We start from the raw sequence: 19,103 nt of genomic DNA on the forward strand, positions 1-19,103 counted from the left end.
TCTTACAAAATAACGATCATCACGTGTAGGTCCGCCTACACATTTCCTCACGGCAACAGCCACCACTATTTGAATCAGGGCCTCTAGTTTTTCATCCAAAGTACACTGAGGACTTTCATATGTGGAGAAAGAACATAAGCTCAGGGACAGGGATTCCTGGGTGGGGAGACGAGATGAGACTGTCCTGAGAGTTCTGTATTAGCTCTATGTTCAGGAAATAAGGCTTAGTAAATAAAGGCACCATTAGCACCCCTCCACTGCACACACAAGTAGTCTCTGCTGCTGTTGGAACTCTAGTCCCTTCTCACCCGTCCCCTGTCCTGACCCATCCCCTTAAAAGCCATCCAGCACCCATGCCATACCCTACACTATGTGTAATTCCCCTTAGTTGCCACTCCTTGTCCACCTGAGTATGGCTAACACCTTTGTGACTACGAGGTAAATCCCCTTGGAATGTACAAATAGACACCAAACTTCCTGTAATCCAAAGGCTAAGAATGCTCAGATGGCATCTAAGGTCAATGGCTGAGATCTTCCTGCTCTGCCCACCTAATGTTTCCTTGGTTTGTGACTTTATTTATTTGGTTCCCATAAACCTTCAAGCCAGCATTATCAAGCTGCACATGTGTTTGGAGGAGCCTAACTCTCTGCTCAGGGCCATGGCCACTCTGGTTCTGGCTCCAGAACACATGGTTTTTACTTCTTTGAGGTGAGAGCTGTGCTTCTGTATCTTCAACTAAAACGAACAACCTCACCACTCTGTGGAGAGTTATCCAGGAGGGCAGAGGTGAGCAGCTGTACTATCAGGCTGGTGCGACACCAAAGTAGGCTTACCACTGTATCCAGCTGCCATGGTCTGTCCACACCCTGAACTACAGGTCCATATGAGTCTCCTGAGACTCTGCTGGGGCCTCCTCTGGTCAGTCCCAACAAACCAACCAAACTCTTGGTCTAGCTCGTGTTGCTTTAGACAATTAGGGTCTCTCCCATTGGGTGGCAGCACCCCTCAGAATGACTCGAGACCAAGGCATGCTTAGACCTAGGAACTGAGCAAAGCACTCAGGAAGCAAAGGCAGGCAGATCTCTGTGAGTTCAAAGCCAGACTGATCTACAGAACTAGTTCCAGGACAGCCACAGCTACCCGGAGAAGCCTGGTCTTGAAGAACCACCACCACCACCACCACCACCACCACCACCACCAAAAACAACAACAACAACAACAACAACAATAAGAACCAGGAGCTGTGAGCATGGTCCCTGTGCTCTGTACTCTGAATTGTGGACATTTATCTTTCCAAGCCAAGAGACGGAACCTCAGCCTGACTAGTTGTTTTCTAGGCTCACACAGGTAAAGTCTGAATGGGGGCTGGAGCTGAGTGAGAGAACACCTGCCCCAGCAAGTACAGGGCCCTAGATTCAATCCCAGGACCTAACAGACAAAACCCACATAGTCCAAGAAATTGCATGTTGTTAGTAAACACGAAACTTCATTTCACAAAACAGGAGCGATGCCTGTGAGCGGCCATCACACTGGCAAATATTCAGGATGCCGGCGAGCAGCAGCAAGGCTAGGGCTCACACAGACACAATGGAAAAAGGAGAACTGGCCCCAAATTAAAGATACGCAAAATAAACCCCACAGCCCAAGATAACATGGCCACTCTTGGTGACTGCCTCACACAAGCAGAGACAGACTGTGTACCTCTCCTGTCTACAATGGAAACTTGTCCACTTAAATGTTCTTCAGTGTGACAACTGAAGAAGGGAAGTGGTGTAAGTGTCACCACAGTTCATCACAGTGGTGCAAGTGTCACCACAGCTCATCAGCTGCGTTGGCCACACCCATCATTACAGAATAATTGCTACCACACAATGAAGAAAGTTGTACAAAGTCCTACTGTACAAAGTAGGTGTGGTTTGTCTCTGTAATAGCAAGCCAAAGCACAAGATGGGTGAACAGCCTTGATAAGAAGTGGGCATGAGAAGGGCTGTGAAGAGCACAGCTCTGTAACACATGCCACAGAGCACTTCTTTTTAAGGTCTTTGAGAGGTGGCTCAGTGGTTAGGAGCATTGACTGCTCTTGGCTGCTCGTGGAGAGGACTTCCATTTGATTCCCAGCACCCATCTGGAGGCTCAACTGTCTGTAACTCAGTTCCAGAAGATCTGCTCTCAGTAGCAGGATCTGATGGACTCTGCAGGCACACAGGTGATGCACATACACGCAGGCAAAACACCCACAAACACCAACCATCCAACCAATCAACCAAACAAACAAATCCCAGCACTCCTTCTAGCAAAGCAAGGTGTAGAGACAAGACTTGACATTCCAGCCCAGGGGAGAACAGACCACTGACCCGGGGCCAGAATGACCCGGGGCCAGCATGTTTCAGGACAGTGAGCAGACACAACAACAACAACAACAACAACAACAACAACAACGCAGATGAGGCCTGAGGGACAACTAAGCTGTCCTCTGGCTTCCACATGCATAGGTTTACATACGCACACATGCACGCACACGTGAGATGTTCTGTTACTCTTACTGCTTTCATAAACACTGGCAAAGTCACTGTCGTCGGTCAGCACCAGCTGGGTCCTTCAGTGACAGTAAAAACCTGGGCCAGAAACTGAGTTTACAGCCACTGTCAGTTACAAGTTGGAAGGAGGGAGGGAGAAAGAAGGGAGGGTGCCAGCCACTGCAGTGCCCCTCTGCTCAGCTCACGTCTGCACGGTCAGCTCCAAGAGGTCGGTAGGCAAGACTGCTCCCCTGGCTCAGCATCATGAAGGACTTTACTCCTGGGCCTGCTCTGCTGCCACCCTCTCCTCTAAGGAGTTCTGCAGAAACTGCTCTTGCAATCTACATGACATTTTTCTTCTCACAAATGATCTCTAAGGACTTATGCTTATCTTAAATGCAATTCAAGACAGTTACTTTAAAAACAAAAACAAAAAAAAACTCGAGTTCTGCTTAGAGATAAAAAAAAAATTGCCAGCAATCCAGAGTCTTTGACAAGCAAAGTTCTTTAAAACACTTGAAATAGGAACACCACACATCACTGGGCTTCTAGAAAGCTTTTGTAAAATTATCATTAAAAATTTGTCAGTGGCTGTGTGGCAGTTCCACAGAGATCCACACTGGTGAAGCATCAAGCAGGCCAGACCCGGGAGGCTCTCTGCCTCTTGACTCTTAGCTACTTTTTGAAGCATCCGCTCCTTTTCACAAGCCCCAGTCAGCATGCGCCAGCTCTGGCTCAGTCCCTATATCTCCTACTGGCCTGTTCCAAGGGCTTAGACACACAGGAAAGCTGCACTTTCTCCTAACAGGGCATTGTGAGGGTATATCTTGTTTGTTTTGGTGTGCGTGTGTGCGTGCGTGTGTGTGTGTGCGCGTGCGCGTGCGCGTGCGTGTGTAGAGGACAGGGATCCTGGGCATCTTCTCTTCCTCTATTGCAGTCCACCATGGTTTTCCTAGCCTGGAGCTGGCTAATTTAGCTGGATTGGTTGGCCAGGAAGCCCCAGGAGCTTGGATTACAAGCACATACTGCCATGCTTAGCTTTTTACATAGATGCTTGAAATCTGAACTTGGGTCCCACGCATTCACACATGCTCAGCAAGCGTGACTTTACTGACTGAGCCATTTCCCAGCTCCAAGACTCCTATTTTTAATGTGGCCACTACACACACTCACATTAAAGGAGGGCAGCTAAGATGAAACCTCACAGGGCAAGTGTCCAAGCAGACAGCATCTTCTGAGATGGCTCTTTCAGCTAAGAGGCCTCCCTGTGAGGAGTGACGGCAGGGTGGTCCAGTCTCTGCTAGTAGTGAGCCTTTACCATGCTCCAGGAATTTTAACACCTATTATGTATTTTTTCTAGGTCTGGAAGATCCAGGGGTAAAATACTAGCTGGCTGTTGTCAAGTTCAAAGCCAAAAAATACAGGACAGAGCGCTATATTTATTATTGTTAGCGAAGCGTCCAACTCTTGTATGAAATATCCTATCTAGTGCTACCTTAGCATTATTTTAGAAAATCCATCCTACACCCTTGCCATGTAGTCAATGAGCAGAGTCTAAGCCCTTGAAAACTTAAGAAGGAAATGGTGGACTGAGAGGCCTGTAGGATGAGCAAGGCTGAGCAGCAAGGGGCTCATGCTGCAACAGGCGCCAAACCCCGCCAGCATCCTCGGAAATGAGCATTACAAGCCACATTTCAAAGTGGCAAGAGCCAGGAACGGCACCACATACATGCAACCGCTGCACTCAAGAAGCTGAGGCACAAGGATTCAGAGTTCAGTTATGCCTGGACGATGCATGGAAACCCTGTCTCAAACAAACAAAACCACCAAAACAAAACCTGCATTAGCACTAGACCCAGAAACATGGGTGGGAGGTGAGTGCGAGAGTTGCTCTAAGTATTGATTTTTATCATAAAACAGCCAGTTCAAGGAGGAACATCTTTTCCATGAGTGACCTTACTCAGCTGTAACTTGGGCTGAGGTTATAGCTCAGTGGTAGAGCCTCTGCACTGTATTCAGCTATATTTCTTTCATGCAAACCCACTAATCAAACTGGGCAGGGCACTTCCCACCTATAGTAATACCATCAATGAGGATACAGAATTGGTAGAAGACAGAATCTCTCTGCACACAACACTCTATTCTAATGCTGGGGGATCGTGTGACCCTTAGTACTTCTTGCCTGCTTAGCTGGGTCAGACCCATGAGAGAGGGGGCTGCACAGACAGAGGGGCTGCTGGGTGGCCAGCAGCTCCTGGGCTGTATGTTTATCCCCATCCACCCAGGTAGTAATTAATGTGCTTGAGGAAAAGCCTACTAAAAGAAAACAAAGTCGCTGGGCAGTGGTGGCTCACACCTTTATTCACAGCACTTGGGAGGCAAAGTCAGGTGGATCAGGTTTCGAGGCTAGCCTGGTCTACAAAGTGAGTTACAGGACAGTCAGGGCTATACAGAGTTGTCTTGAAAAAAAAAAAAAAAATGAAAAACACAAAAGGGAAAAGTGGTCCCTTGGTCACACCACACAGAGGACGGCTTTATCAGTTACTGTCCCTGGCCTTCACCATCTATGGGTGCCTGTAGTGTTTATATTGGAATGATCTATTTACTCGCTGGTATGTCCTTTTCTGTCCTGTTACTTCCTGTTGTTATGATTAACACCATGACCAAAGTGACTTATAGAAGAAAAGATCTTATTTTGGATTACAGTGCCAAGGGAGGACCCCATAATAACAGAAGAAAGCAGAGGCCATCTGGCAATGGGGGTAAGGCTATAAACTCTCAAGGTGACATTTCCAGCCAGCCAGCAAAGCTCCATGTCATGACCTCCCCAGACAGTAACTGGGGACCACGTGTTCAAATACACAAGCCTAAGGCAGCCAGGTTTCATCTAAGCTACCACACACAGACATCAACTATGCGCCTAGCATCCAAACACATGACCCTAAGAGGGCCCTTCTCATTAAAGCCACCACAGATGGGTACTTCTGAGATCCAAGGGTTTTCCTTTTTGTTCTCCACAGCTAAGTAACAGCAGGAGAGCATTTTGTCATGCCAGGCCATTTATATGAAACAAAGGCCAGTACTGGAACATTCTGACCACTGAAAACATCAGACCATTGTTAAACCAACCCTTTGAAGGCCTGCTGCTACCATGGTTGCTTTAGCTGAATGCTGACCTAAGATGAAGCGTGAGCTTATGAACCTGATATGACAGGAAGAAGTGCCCTGGAACAGGGACTGTGCCTGACAATCTCTACTATGAAACCACCTACTAGGAAGGTTTCACACCAATGCTCTCTGTTGGCGTGCAGCCCTGTCAGGCTGAGGTACACATGCCGTGGTGCTCCATGGCCCTTGCAGGCCTCAACTGCTGTATCCTATCCCTGGCATCCATGTAAAATGTTAGGCCCAGTAGCACATGCCTGCAAACCCATGCTAGGGCAGAAACAGGTATCAGAGTCTGTTGAACAGACAACCTATCCTGTCAGTGAGCTCCAGATTCAGTGAAAGACCTTATTCCAAAACAACTGGTATGGACAGTGGCTGAAGAAGATGTCTGGCATTGGTCTATGACTTCCACATGAACATGCATGGCACACACCCCTGCACACATACTCATGTGTACACACACACACACACACACACACACACACACATGCGCACGCACGCACGCACGCACACGTATTAAAAAATATCTGGGTGTGGTGGCCAAGCCTGTGATCTCACCTCTCAAGAAACTAAGGCAGAGGATTGTGAACTGGACTATAGCCTGTCAAAAACAAAATTCAAAAATGAATTATTTGTACTAGTCACGCCCACACGTCTGTTGTTATTCTCATTCTCTAAATACAGTCTAACAACTACATATGTGATTGTTGTATGAAAACAGACACCAAACATCTTGGAAAGACTGTATAAACTTCACAGGGGTGTGTGAATTGGTTCTGTGAAGATACTGTGTGAGCACTCTGGTGTTCTGCCTTCTTGTTTTTGAGACAAAGTATTGTCACATAATGCAGGCTGCCTTTAAATACTTGACCCTCCTGCCTCAGCCTCCTGAAAGCTGAAATTACAGGCATATCCAACCTCACCCTGTTACTGCAGTTTTATACAAAGGACTTAAATGCCCATGGAGTTTGGTACTCATAAGAGAAGGAGTCTTGGAACCAGTTCTCTGCAGAGCCTGAAGTTCGGATTGCTGAGTGGCTGGAAAGGACCACTTTCCTTCTCCACATGCAGGGACAGTCCAGGTCAGCGGCACAGATGACAGGACGGGGGTGGAAAGATGTATCAGTGCCTGGAGGAGAGCTGGTTGGGGTTTGAGCAGCTTTGTGGCTGTCCTGAGAATCCTGCCCTGCAAGACATTCCATAGTTCAGATACAGAAGGGACCAGGACTCTAGAACATACTGGATATCTGACTTCAGAGGACACAACTCCTGAGGTGGAACTGAGGGAAACAGCCACACACCATCAAGAACAGTGGGAACAGTGGACTGCATCATAGCCACGGTATGCTCACCACTCACCACAACTTCACAAGTCCTGACAAACTGCTGTCGTGTGATGGATGACAAGCAAACTAACTTTGGCTTTAATAATACCCACTGTGGGGTTTGATAGGCATGGCCCCCACAGACTCGTGTGTTTGAATGCTTGTCCACAGGGAGTGGCACAGCTAGGAGGAACAGTCTTGTTGGAGGTGTGGCCTTGTTGGAGGAAGTATGTCTCTGTAGAGGCTGGCTTTGAGGTCATATATGCTCAAACCCGCCCAGTGTGGTACACAGTCTCTCCTTGCAGCCTGTGGATCATGATGTAGAACTGTCAGCTCCTCCAGCACCATGTCTGCCCACATACTTCCATGCTTCCTAGCAAGACATTAATGGATTGACCCTCTGAAACTGTAAGCCTGCCCCAATTCAATGTTTTCTTTTACAAGAGTTGTAATGGTAGGCTGGAGAGATGGCTCAGTGATTAGGAGCACCGTCTGCTCTTCCAGAGGTCCTGAGTTCAATTCCCAGCAAGCACATGGTGGCTCACAACCATCTGTAATGGGATCTGATGCCCTCTTCTGGGGTGTCTGAAGACAGCGGCAGTGTACTCATATACATGAAATAAGTACATTTAAAAAAAACAGTTGCAATGGTCATGGTGTCTCTTCACAACAATGGAAACCCTAAGACACCTAACTTGTAAATGTCTCCTAAATAGCACTCCTATGCAGATTCAGGGGACTGCAAAAAAAAAAAAAAAAAAAAAAAAATTGTCTGGTTTTCAAAACCAGAAGTTTGGAAAAAAAAAAAGTTGTTTCTCCTTTGTACTGTTAATTTCCTTAAAAGCATCCAGAAAGTTCTCCTCTGTAATGAAATTTTACATCTCACCCTATCTAATGCCTAGGAAACAACAGCAGCCTGCAGAGAGGCTGGGCTACCCAGGGCAGCTCTCACTGACCTACAAAGAAAGGCTGCTGCCCTGGAGCCAGCACAAGAACAGTGAACATCACAGAGAAACCGGGAAACTTCCCAGAGCAACTCCACAAACATTCAAATAGCTGTGTTTACCAGGGGCAAGTCCTACCTGCTGACCTTGCCTGGCACTATCAAGTGCAGCTTCCCAAGGACGAGAACAGAGAAAACACAGCTTTGTACCAGCACTCAGAGAGACTGGGGCACATAAGAGAAAAAGCCATACACACCATGTCCTACATACAACACTGGTGTGCTGTGCAGTTCACTGTCATCTTGATGGGGTTTAGAATTGCCATGGAAACAGCTCTCAGGACATGTCTATGAGGGAGCTTCTAGACTGGATGGACAGAGTGAAGTGGGAAGACCCACCCGAAATGTGGGCAACACTGCTCACTCTGCACTCTGGACCAAGCAAAAGGAGAGATGGTTCCAAGCTACTTGTCATGACTCTCCTGCCATGACAGACTACCCTCTACAATTGTGAACCATTATAAATCTTTCCTCCTTTAAGATGTCTTTGTTAGGCATTCTGTCCACTGAAAGTACGTACTGCAGCTGCCAACACAGTCATCCTTGGCTCCTAGACTTCCCAGAAGTCAGAGCATCAGGATGGTTATAGTAAGTGACGAAACTATTCACTAGGCCCAGCTTTGAGCACAACACCACTCTCCTACACAGAGAAAATGAGTGTTTTTATCTAGAACTGACACTTGCATTTTTATTTTTCATGAAAACCAAAGCAATTCACACTGTTACAGTCCTTCTCCACCAAAAACAATCCCAGTCTGCTCCACCACACAGGGTTTCTCAACAAGATCAGAAAACAGAGCATCCATTTCTCTAATGGGCATAGAAAATCACATACCACGATCAAGTCAGTTCAGTCCAGGGATGCAAGGCTGGTTCAACATATGCAAAGTAACACATGCAAAACAGCAAATAAATACGCCTGGGAAAATCACCTCAAGAGACTCAGAAATGGCCAAATGACTGTGACAAAGTCCAAAATTCTTTTATGATAAAAGCCCTGAAGAAATTAGGACTAGAAGGAATATCAGCACCCGGATAGTAAATGTTGTATATGACAAACTATAGCAAACATTACACTAAAATCAGGAAGGAGATAAGGAAGGGTATCATTCTCACTGGCCTCACACAATAAAGTGCTTGACTATGTAGACAGATCAATAAAGGAAGAGAAAGAATGAAAGGGCTATAAACAGGAAATGAAGAAGTCAAATTATCACTATTTGTAGATAATATAATTCTAAACTTATAGGATTATACTCCAGGGGTATCCTGGAGACCCCTCCAGAAAACTCTCAGATCTGTGAACACTTTTAACAAAGTTGCAGGATACAAACTGAACACACAAAACAAAACCCAACACAAAGATACAAAGGCAACAACACCAGGGTCTGTGGAGAGCTCTTCCAGCTTCCGCAGGGAAGGCTCAGGATCCACTCCCGAATCAGGCAGCTCACAAGCTGAACCCCAGTCCCACCCCATCTGATGCTCTCTCTGGTGCTCCAGGGACACTGCATTCGTGTGGTGCAAATACAGACAAGCAGACACACAAACATAATATAAATAAATAAATAAATCTTAAAAGAAGGAAATCAGGAGAAATCCCATTCACAACAGCCTAAAAACAAAACATAACCCACAAAACCTTAGAATAAAGCTAGGCAAGTAGGTAAAATGAAAATTTTCAAAAATGAAGAAAAAAATGTAAAGATCTTCCATATGCATGGACTAGCAGAATGCTATGAAAATTACTCTAGTCCCAAAAATGTCCTACTCACCACAAACCATCAAAATTTTGCTGACATTCCTCACAGGAACAGAGGGGGAAAAACAAACAAACAAACAAACCCTAAAATTTGTAGAGAAGCACAAAATGCCCCATATAACCAAAGCAACCATGAGGAGAAAAAAAAAAAAACCAATATTAGAAGTATCAGCATTTGATTTCAAATAGTACTAGATCCACAGAGCTAGTTAAGAATCAGATACTCGAGCCAATACAACAGAATAAAGGACTTAAAGGACTCACCTCAGAGGAAAAGGCATCCACACAGCTACAGCTATCGAATCTCAACAAAGGTGTCTCAAAAATATACTGGAGAAGAGGCAGCTGGGCACCAAATATCCACACAGAGGAGTGAGACCACACCTACCTTTTACTCGGCGAAGGTAAAAAGATCGAAGGCCTTAATGCAAGAACTAAGACTACTTATTGCGAGGATAAAACGGTTTCAGATGTGGACAAACACAAGGGTCTTCTGAACGAGACTCCAACAGGCCAAGAAGGAATTGACAAATGGGATTATGTGGACTCCAAAGGTTTCTGCATAGCAAAGGTAATTCAGAACAGAGTCTAGACAGCTTACAACATGGGGAAAAAGGGCTTTGCTAGCTATACATTAGACAGGAATTTAATTTCTAGAATCTATTAAGAACTAAAAAAAACAAAAGTCTGAACACCTGCAAAGCCAAATAGTCAAAAAAGGAGGAAGCGGACTGAACGTTTTCTGAGCATGTCGTCCCGTGTGTGTGTGTGTGTCCCGGCAGTTGTCAAGGAACATGAATGCTCTCTAGTCCGGTCTCACCTCATCAGGGTGGGCACCATAAAGAAAACAAAGACAAATGCGCAAGGGAGGTCAAGAAAGAAAAAAGAAAAGGAAAGGAAAAGAAAGGAAAGGAAAGGAAAGGAAAGGAAAGGAAAGGAAAGGAAAGGAAAGGAAAGGAAAGGAAAAGGACAGAACCTAAACTTATGCAGCTCCTCTGGAAGTAAGTGTAGAAATTCTCCAAAAAGTTACAAATAGCTATGATTCAGCCCTATTGCTGCTGGGTTTACCTGAGGAGCCTAAGTCACACACAACAGGAATACATAACTGCGCTCACAGATGCCCTATTCACAAAAGCCAAGTGATGGAACCAGCCTTAGTACCCATCAATAAACAAAGAAAACACAAAGGTAAGCACAAAGGCGTTTTATTAGGCCATATCGAAGGACAAAGTCACATTTGTAAGAATGACAAAAAACTGTAACCATGGATGCAATTTGAGGTCATCCATGGAGCAAAATCAGCCAAGTTCAGAAAGCCAAGTGCCACATTTCCTCTCACGTTCAGAATCAAGCCCTAGTATTATGGACATAAGGGGCTGAGAAGACGGCTGGCTCCGTGCTTCAGGTACAAGTGTGAGGGTCCGAGCTTGAATTCGCACACACTGCAAAGCTGTAGCAGCCTGTGTGCCTGTAATCCAGGTGCTGCTGTTTGGGAGATGGGAGGGACAGACAGGAGCATCTCCAGAAACAGACACGCACCAGGAATATGCATCTGGAAATAAAGAAATCTGCCTCAAGCAAGGGAAAATGAGAACTAATACCCAAGGATGTCCTCTGCCCTCTCCACACGTGTGGCACATGCATGTCCATACTGCCACACTTACAAGTACTACATATGAGCTGGTATCGGCTGTACTTACTGTTGACCGGTTCAAGATCTTCCACAGCCTGGAACACAGGCGATCAGCCACTGATACCTTCCTTATGAAGACGCATTTCTGACACAGGCCTTTCACCCCAGCACTTGAGAGGCTGAGGCAAACATATCTCTGTGAGTTCAAGGCCACCTTGGGATATATAATAGCCTTGGTATTAAAACAAAACAAAATAAAATGGCTCATAGTTAAGGGCACAGACTGTCCTTCCAGGGACCTGGACTCAGTTCCCAGCACCTATGTGGTGACTCATACCCATCTGTAACATGAGTTCCAGGGGATCTGATGTCCTCTTCTGGCCTGGCACAGACAGGCAAAATACCATACACATAAAATAAAAATAAATAAAAGTTTAAAATGAGGCTTTCGAAGCCACCATCCCTCTGTTAAGTGGCAAGATTCTCTTCCTTTCTACCACTAAACCAAAGTGAGTAGCTGTCGCTGTGCCGGCTGTCTGGACTGCTTTCCCGTTTCCGTGGCCTCCATTACAGCAGATGTGGGCTAGTTTTGACTTGGAAAAGATTTTTTTTTTTGGTTAGCAGGTATGTAAATTGGTAGATAAACCAAAAGGCCATTTTCTGAGCCAAGTGTAAAATACTCAGAATTCAATTAGAAAGCAAGAATTTACTAAAAACAAAACAATTTATTATAGGGCTAAATTTATACAACCCCAGGTCTACAGACTAGCACACACGTACTTGACCCATGGAGCCATCCCAGCCCACACACAGCCTTGCGTGTTCTTTTGTCACTTAGAGAGTAGTGTCCTAAAGTGTTTATGAGGGGCATCAGGCCAGTATTTGGTCTTAAAACACCTAGACACTGTACCTCAACTTAAGTCTTGTTTTTAAAACTCCCAGAGACAGATAACAAGAAGACACACTGCTTAAAACCCGAGCCGACGGATGCATGGGGCTTCACTATGCTACTGACTTTCTGAAATTCTGTAAAACAAAGTTATGCATTCACATAACCAAGCAACAGTAACTGTCTATGGGTGGTGGGCTGGTGATGCCTCAATTTTCCTCCTGAGGATGTTATGTTGTAATAAACAGGAGGACGTCCTCGTTCCCCTCTTCCTCCCCCACCCTAAATAGCTCCCTTCCCCTCTCCCCTTCACAGCTCTGTAGCTCCAGTACCATGCAGTTTAGCAACTGTGGACAAACTGGGTTGAAATGGTGATACCTTGCAGAGATTTACCACGATGCCATGAACAGCTCTCACAAAACAGGGATTCAGAAAGCTGAGGGGCCAGCCTGCACTGAACCCAGCCTACACTGAGCCAAATGGCCGCAGAGACCACAGGGCAGTGGGAGCGTGACTATGTAGCTCAAGTAGCAGGTTGCACTCCAGCTGGAGTGACAATATGAGGAAAGCCAGAAAGGATAAGGTCACACAGCTTGGTGACAGGGAGAAAAAGGCAAACACATTTGATGCATGAGAAATAGTGCAGTCTACCGGATAAGTGGGATCAGATAGGAGGAGGAAGAGGGACAGGGTCCCACATGAGGTGCTGGATGCTGCATCTGGAAGCTTGCTGGAAGAGTTACTGGGTCAAGGCAACAGAACCTAGATGCAGAGCAGAGATCTACAGTGACAACACACGGTTGAAAGCACTTTGAAAAAGCAGCAGGCACCGAGGAAAGTGCCCACTAACACACTGGCCAAAAACAAACAGGGTATCCAGACCCAGGAGGAGTGCCCAGGGCGTTCCTGGGCCATAGAGGGCAAGGGGGCAAAAGGGACTTGCAGGAAAGGAGAGGCACTAGAGAGAGAGGCGGAGGTAGCAGAGCCTCCTGTCTAGGGAAGGGCCCTGAAGCCATCATTGGCATCTGAAAGAGGGACAGGGCAAGACTTACTGGCTCATTCCAGCTGGGGGAGGCTACTGCTGCTTGCTGAACATTTCCAAAGTAAATCAGAAAACCAGGAAGCAACAGCCAGGCAGAACAGAAGGCTGGAGGCAAAGAGAGAAGGCAGCAGCCACAAAGCTTCCTGGAGCGGCCTCGAAGACACTAAAGAGACAGCTGACGAGGGGTTCACTCTGTTCTACTCTGCCACATTCTTGAGAACTCCCAGATGTCACTTGTCACCAGCCAAGGCTCTCTTGCTGAATAAAAACCAAATGACATTGTGTCACATTTACATTGAATGTTTACTTGCTGGCTGGGATAAAATTTTTGTTGTTAATCACTTATTTTTGTACAAAACAACTTCCATGTCTATCATATGATTAATAATTCTTCTCATATCATAACCAGTGAAATGTATACCCATCCAACCCACAGATCTTAGGGTTGAGGAAATCTTCATGTGATTCCAAAGGGGACCAGAACCCTGAAAGCTGGTCAGAGGACAATGGTCTTTGTAATTAACAAAATATGGCGATGGCACTGGGTTTTGCCACCATGCTCCAGCCATGTGCCAGCCTGTGCAGGAAGGCATTCTTTCCTACTCCTCAAGATGGCTCATGATGCAAGAGTATTTAACTCAATAATCTAGAGACAAGACTCTTTCTGGTGATCATGCCAGATGATGTAGTTATACCACAGACTCCTAATAAGAGCCCCAATCTCTTTCTTCCTAACTGGCAGCACAGTTTTGGCAGGAATGGCCTTCTGCTGGCTGATGGGCCTATTGCTGAGGCTCCTCAGCTCCCAGGCCCCAGCCTAGGAAGGGAACTCTTGAAGAAAGAGCTCTTGCTGCCCTACCTTCTTCCATAGCTGGATGAAAAACAAAAACAAAAACACCACTTGTGAAGGATGACACCCAAGTTCTTAAAGACATCATGGGACTTCCTTGCATGACAGCCACATCCTGCCCACTCCAGCTACCCTTTTCTATCTATGGCAGTATCCCTGGGGTTGGGCATCTATGGCCAGCGAGTGCAGGTAGTGCTTCCACAGCCTGTCTGCCTGACACTTGAAGCATCACCCAGTGTAGCCTGTCTTTGTTACTTTGTAGATTCTTCTCTTCCACGCTTCCAACACCCTAACACCAGATAAGACAGAAACAGGTATAGAGAGGAAAGAGATCCCTAAATAAAGTCAGGAGTCAGAAAGGGGGCGACATTATTGTTGATTAATCCCTGCTGATTACGGACATCAAGTTCCTTGGGGGCAAGTTTGATCTTCACCATCAGAATATTTAATTTCTTCTTGTTGTTTCTTCTTTGTATGTGACTATTTAACAAACCATGACCAACAACAACCAACAACCAAACAACCACCTATCCCCCCCCAGCCCCACTTCTGGGGCCCTAGCTCTTAAAAGTTCCCAGAATTCCAAATCTCACACAATTGCAGAAACTATCTGCAGCTGGCAAAATCACTCCCCTGCTAGAGCACAGGGCAAATCATAGTCAGCTGCAGTCTGAAGCAGCCCCATATCTCATACCTGGGATGAAAACAGAAACATATTCTTACAGTATATCTGTGTTCTTTAAAGAAACCAAATTCCAGAATTCTGACTACAACTGAGCACCTTGTTCCCGACACAGGGAGACTGGGCTAGAGCAGCGCTGAGCTGAGGGACATGGGTTAAAAAGCAGAGTCTCCAAGAGTTTCCCACACCCCAGTAAAGACATAAGGAACACTCAGAACATCTGAACACTGCCTGCGTGTTTGCCTGTGCACGGTGCATGCAGTGCCTGAGGATGCCAGAAGGAGGCGCTGGTCCCCTGAAACTGGAGTTACAGATAGCTGTGAGCTGCCATACAGGCGCTGGAAATCAAACCCAGTTCTGTAGAAAAGCAGCCAGTGCTCTTGACTGTGTCATCTCTCCAGCCCATTCCCTACTCTCGATCCACAAAATGGTTTGCTGGCAACTGAAAGTTTTTAAAAGTCTCTGGCAGGCGGTGCAAACCCAAGACTGGAATGCAGAGCCTTCCCCAAGACCCCTCCTGGCAGGCTGCTATGATTCCTGTCTGAGTTACATTTGTGTTAGAGCCTGGGATCCCAGCTGACCACCACATAATTGAGATAGAAAACTTCAGGGTGACAAAATGGGCTTCAAGTAAATCTATTTGTGATTGCTAGCAAACTTCACATTGTGGCACACAAAGAAAAGGATAGCATTTGTACTGAGGGCTGGGATCAGGGGAAAAGGCTGCTTAAAGTAGAGGTTCCGGTCTCAGCTTAGTGAGGAGCTGTGAGGAGCAACCTCCGGACCCTGGTTGCTGCAGCGGGGAAGGAAAAGATTGGCTCCAGAGTGTCTTACTGGCTTCTCCCCAACAAGCAGGTCTCACCCATCTCCCTGACCATTGCCAGCTCTCTCAAATATGTAAATTGACAGAGTGGGATTCTAAAGTCAGCTAAGACTTGCACCATCACAATTGTACCCACTGGAGAGGAAAGAGAGATACCTTCCTGCGTGAACAGGAGCAGGTCAGCCTCTGATACCCAATGGGAGCCTCTAATAACTTCCACCTACTTATGCTGCTTGCACATATTCACACCAGTATCAAACATAAAGGACAACTATCCCAGGGCTGTTTCTTAGTCCAGGTGAGCAGGATTGCATGCCTAAGCGTAATTATCAATTCAGCAATACAGGTAAAAACTAAAAAACTGTCATTTACCTAGTAATTCCATTCCTAAGATTTACACTGAGGAAACCAGCTCAGCTCATGGAGAATCATCCATTCAGATTCATGAAGAAGATGCTCGCTCCAGCTTTTCATGATAAAATAAGGGACAGTTATGTGACCAACAGACTACAATGCAAGCTTTAAAAGTCATGTTTTAGAATGGCATTAAATGACATGAAAATGTTCATGTCAAAATGTCTGCCCCTTGACTTGCTTATGGCTATTTTTGTGCTTGCTTGGCTCTGAGTTCCAGAAACTGGTGGCTAAGAAAAAAATGTTTTGGTCTTGGGCTATGGCTTACAACGTTCTACCACTTAGCAACAAGCTCTGATAAATGCCAAGAAGGAATTACAGGGTGAGAAAAAAAGGGATCTAATTTAAATGGAGGTTGGGGGAAAGGGTCATTAGAAACTCTGCCTGAAGACAGCCTGGGGTGGGGTGGGGGGACAGCACCAGGAAGTCAGAGAACAAAATCCACAGGACCAGAGCAGGACAAAGGGCACAGGGGCAGCCTAAGGCTACAGGTTCTCTAGCGCCCTTCTGAGGATGGTGGGGAATGTTTCCAGACATGAAAAGATCCAAGGGTGCTAAGAGAGCTGCTCACAAACTATTACATACAATGAGAACATATTTTGCTGTTAAAAAAACAGTCATGTTAGCTGGGTGGTGGTGGCGCACGCCTTTTGTCCCAGTACTTGGGAGGCAGAGGCAGGCAGATTTCTGAGTTCAAGGCCAGCCTGGTCTACAAAGTGAGTTCCAGGACAGCCAAGGCTATACAGAGAAACTCTGTCTCGAAAAACCAAAAAAAAAAAAGTCATATCTAGTATATTCATATACTGCTTAATACATGCCTTTTTAAATTAGAAAAATATTTAAACCCAAAATGTTAAAGAGTGGTCATATCCATGTCCATAAAATTACCGGCAATCTCTCAATAGCCACAGGACCCTGAATCTATCTAATCTCCAAAGCTAAAGGCAGGGTTGGGCCTGGCTAAGACTGGGATGGACAGCAGGCAATCAACTCTTGTCTTTTACCTTTCTGTATTTGCTAAACGTCCATGAAGAGGCATACCTTATCTAGTAGAGAGAAGACCCAAGAGCGGGGATGACACAGTAGAAAATCCTTTATCGCCTCAGTCATTTTATTTCTTTGCTTACTGGGCTTATGAAGGGCTGGGAGCAGGACCTTGCATATGCTAGGCACATACTCTGCCACGGTGACCCTTGCATATGCTAGGCACATACTCTGCCACGGTGACCCTTGCATATGCTAGGCACATACTCTGCCACGGTGACCCTTGCATATGCTAGGCACATACTCTGCCACGGTGACCCTTGCATATGCTAGGCACATACTCTGCCACGGTGACCCTTGCATATGCTAGGCACATACTCTGCCACGGTGACCCTTGCATATGCTAGGCACATACTCTGCCACGGTGACCCTTGCATATGCTAGGCACATACTCTGCCACGGTGACCCTTGCATATGCTAGGCACATACTCTGCCACGGTGACCCTTGCATATGCTAGGCACATACTCTGCCACGGTGACCCTTGCATATGCTAGGCACATACTCTGCCACGGTGACCCTTGCATATGCTAGGCACATACTCTGCCACGGTGACCCTTGCATATGCTAGGCACATACTCTGTCACGGTGACCCTTGCATATGCTAGGCACATACTCTGCCACGGTGACCCTTGCATATGCTAGGCACATACTCTGCCACGGTGACCCTTGCATATGCTAGGCACATACTCTGCCACGGTGACCCTTGCATATGCTAGGCACATACTCTGCCACGGTGACCCTTGCATATGCTAGGCACATACTCTGCCACGGTGACCCTTGCATATGCTAGGCACATACTCTGCCACGGTGACCCTTGCATATGCTAGGCACATACTCTGTCACGGTGACCCTTGCATATGCTAGGCACATACTCTGCCACGGTGACCCTTGCATATGCTAGGCACATACTCTGCCACGGTGACCCTTGCATATGCTAGGCACATACTCTGCCACGGTGACCCTTGCATATGCTAGGCACATACTCTGCCACGGTGCTACCCTAAAATCCTTTTTCACCAAGTTTACCTTTTGGTCAGGCCAAATAATTTGAAAGCCATTGAAGGAGGTGGAGGAGGAAAAGGAGGAGGAGTGGGGGGGGAAGAGGAAGAAGACGAGGAGGAGAAGATGGCGAGGCAAACAGCTGTCCCACCCAAAGACCATTGTGAGCCATTTCCTGTCACCAGCAGTGCAAACTGAAACAAGCTTTCTTCCTTCCCCACTTACTAGTATTTCAGGGGAGGTTCATGTTGAAAGGCGGGTCCCGTTCCAGAAAAAAGGAAGGAGGAGGAAATATCTGAGATCTACATCCACTGTCCTCCCACTGGCCAATACCTGTACTTAAGAGATTCAGTGGAGGCAGATCCTGTCACAACGAACGCCACGCACAGCAGCTTGGCTTAGTCCTTTGCACATTGTTTCCTCCTGTTTCCCTTTCCTTGCTTTAGACAGGGTCTCCCTACATCACCCAGGGAGGACTCAGGCTCAGCACTGCATTACAGGTATACATGACACATCTAGCTCTCTATGGCTCTCTTCAGGTTAATCAGATACACTTCATAAAGAAGTGCTCTGTGGATTATGGACTATCCCTCATTTGATGTTGGGGGAGGCGATGGAGGCTTTTGCCTGGACCAGTATGACTCACATCTGCTTTGGCAAATATTAACCAGCAGCTGGAGGCTGTGGAGCACTGGAAGGACTCTTGAAAGCCAGGCCTCAGAGCAGGGGAAGTGAAACCACAGTACCACAGCCTGCCTGCCATCGCAGGCCTCCCAAATCGAGTGCCCTGTGAGTCGGAAACAAATTGCTATAAAGGGCAAAAGAGAACAGCTCAAAGGCACATGGGGACTTTAGGAAAGGCTGCTGCTGAAACAAAGCAAGCTTGACAGACACCAGGATCCCCCCAGGAAGAAGGGGGGAGCTATAAAATACAACCCTGAAGGCCCCAAG

At 46.5% G+C, this 19,103-nt stretch overlaps 1 protein-coding gene across 4 annotated transcripts in view; it reads right to left on the minus strand.

Moving 5' to 3' along the window:
* The window catches only part of Lats2 (large tumor suppressor 2), a 56,551-nt gene that overhangs the window by 21,563 nt on the left and 15,885 nt on the right, over window positions 1–19,103 (minus strand). For 2 of the 4 annotated variants that reach the window (XM_006519225.3, NM_153382.1), the window contains one exon: window positions 10,965–11,327. The exons of the other annotated variants lie outside the window; for them this stretch is intronic. In XM_006519225.3, the coding sequence (XP_006519288.1) occupies window positions 11,136–11,327 (192 nt within the window). In that variant the 3' untranslated portion in view covers window positions 10,965–11,135. Of the gene's footprint in view, window positions 1–10,964; window positions 11,328–19,103 lie in introns of those variants that run through there. 4 annotated transcript variants of the gene reach the window in all.

Source organism: Mus musculus, chromosome 14, assembly GCF_000001635.26.
Source record: "Mus musculus strain C57BL/6J chromosome 14, GRCm38.p6 C57BL/6J".
Classification (NCBI taxonomy): domain Eukaryota; kingdom Metazoa; phylum Chordata; class Mammalia; order Rodentia; family Muridae; genus Mus; species Mus musculus.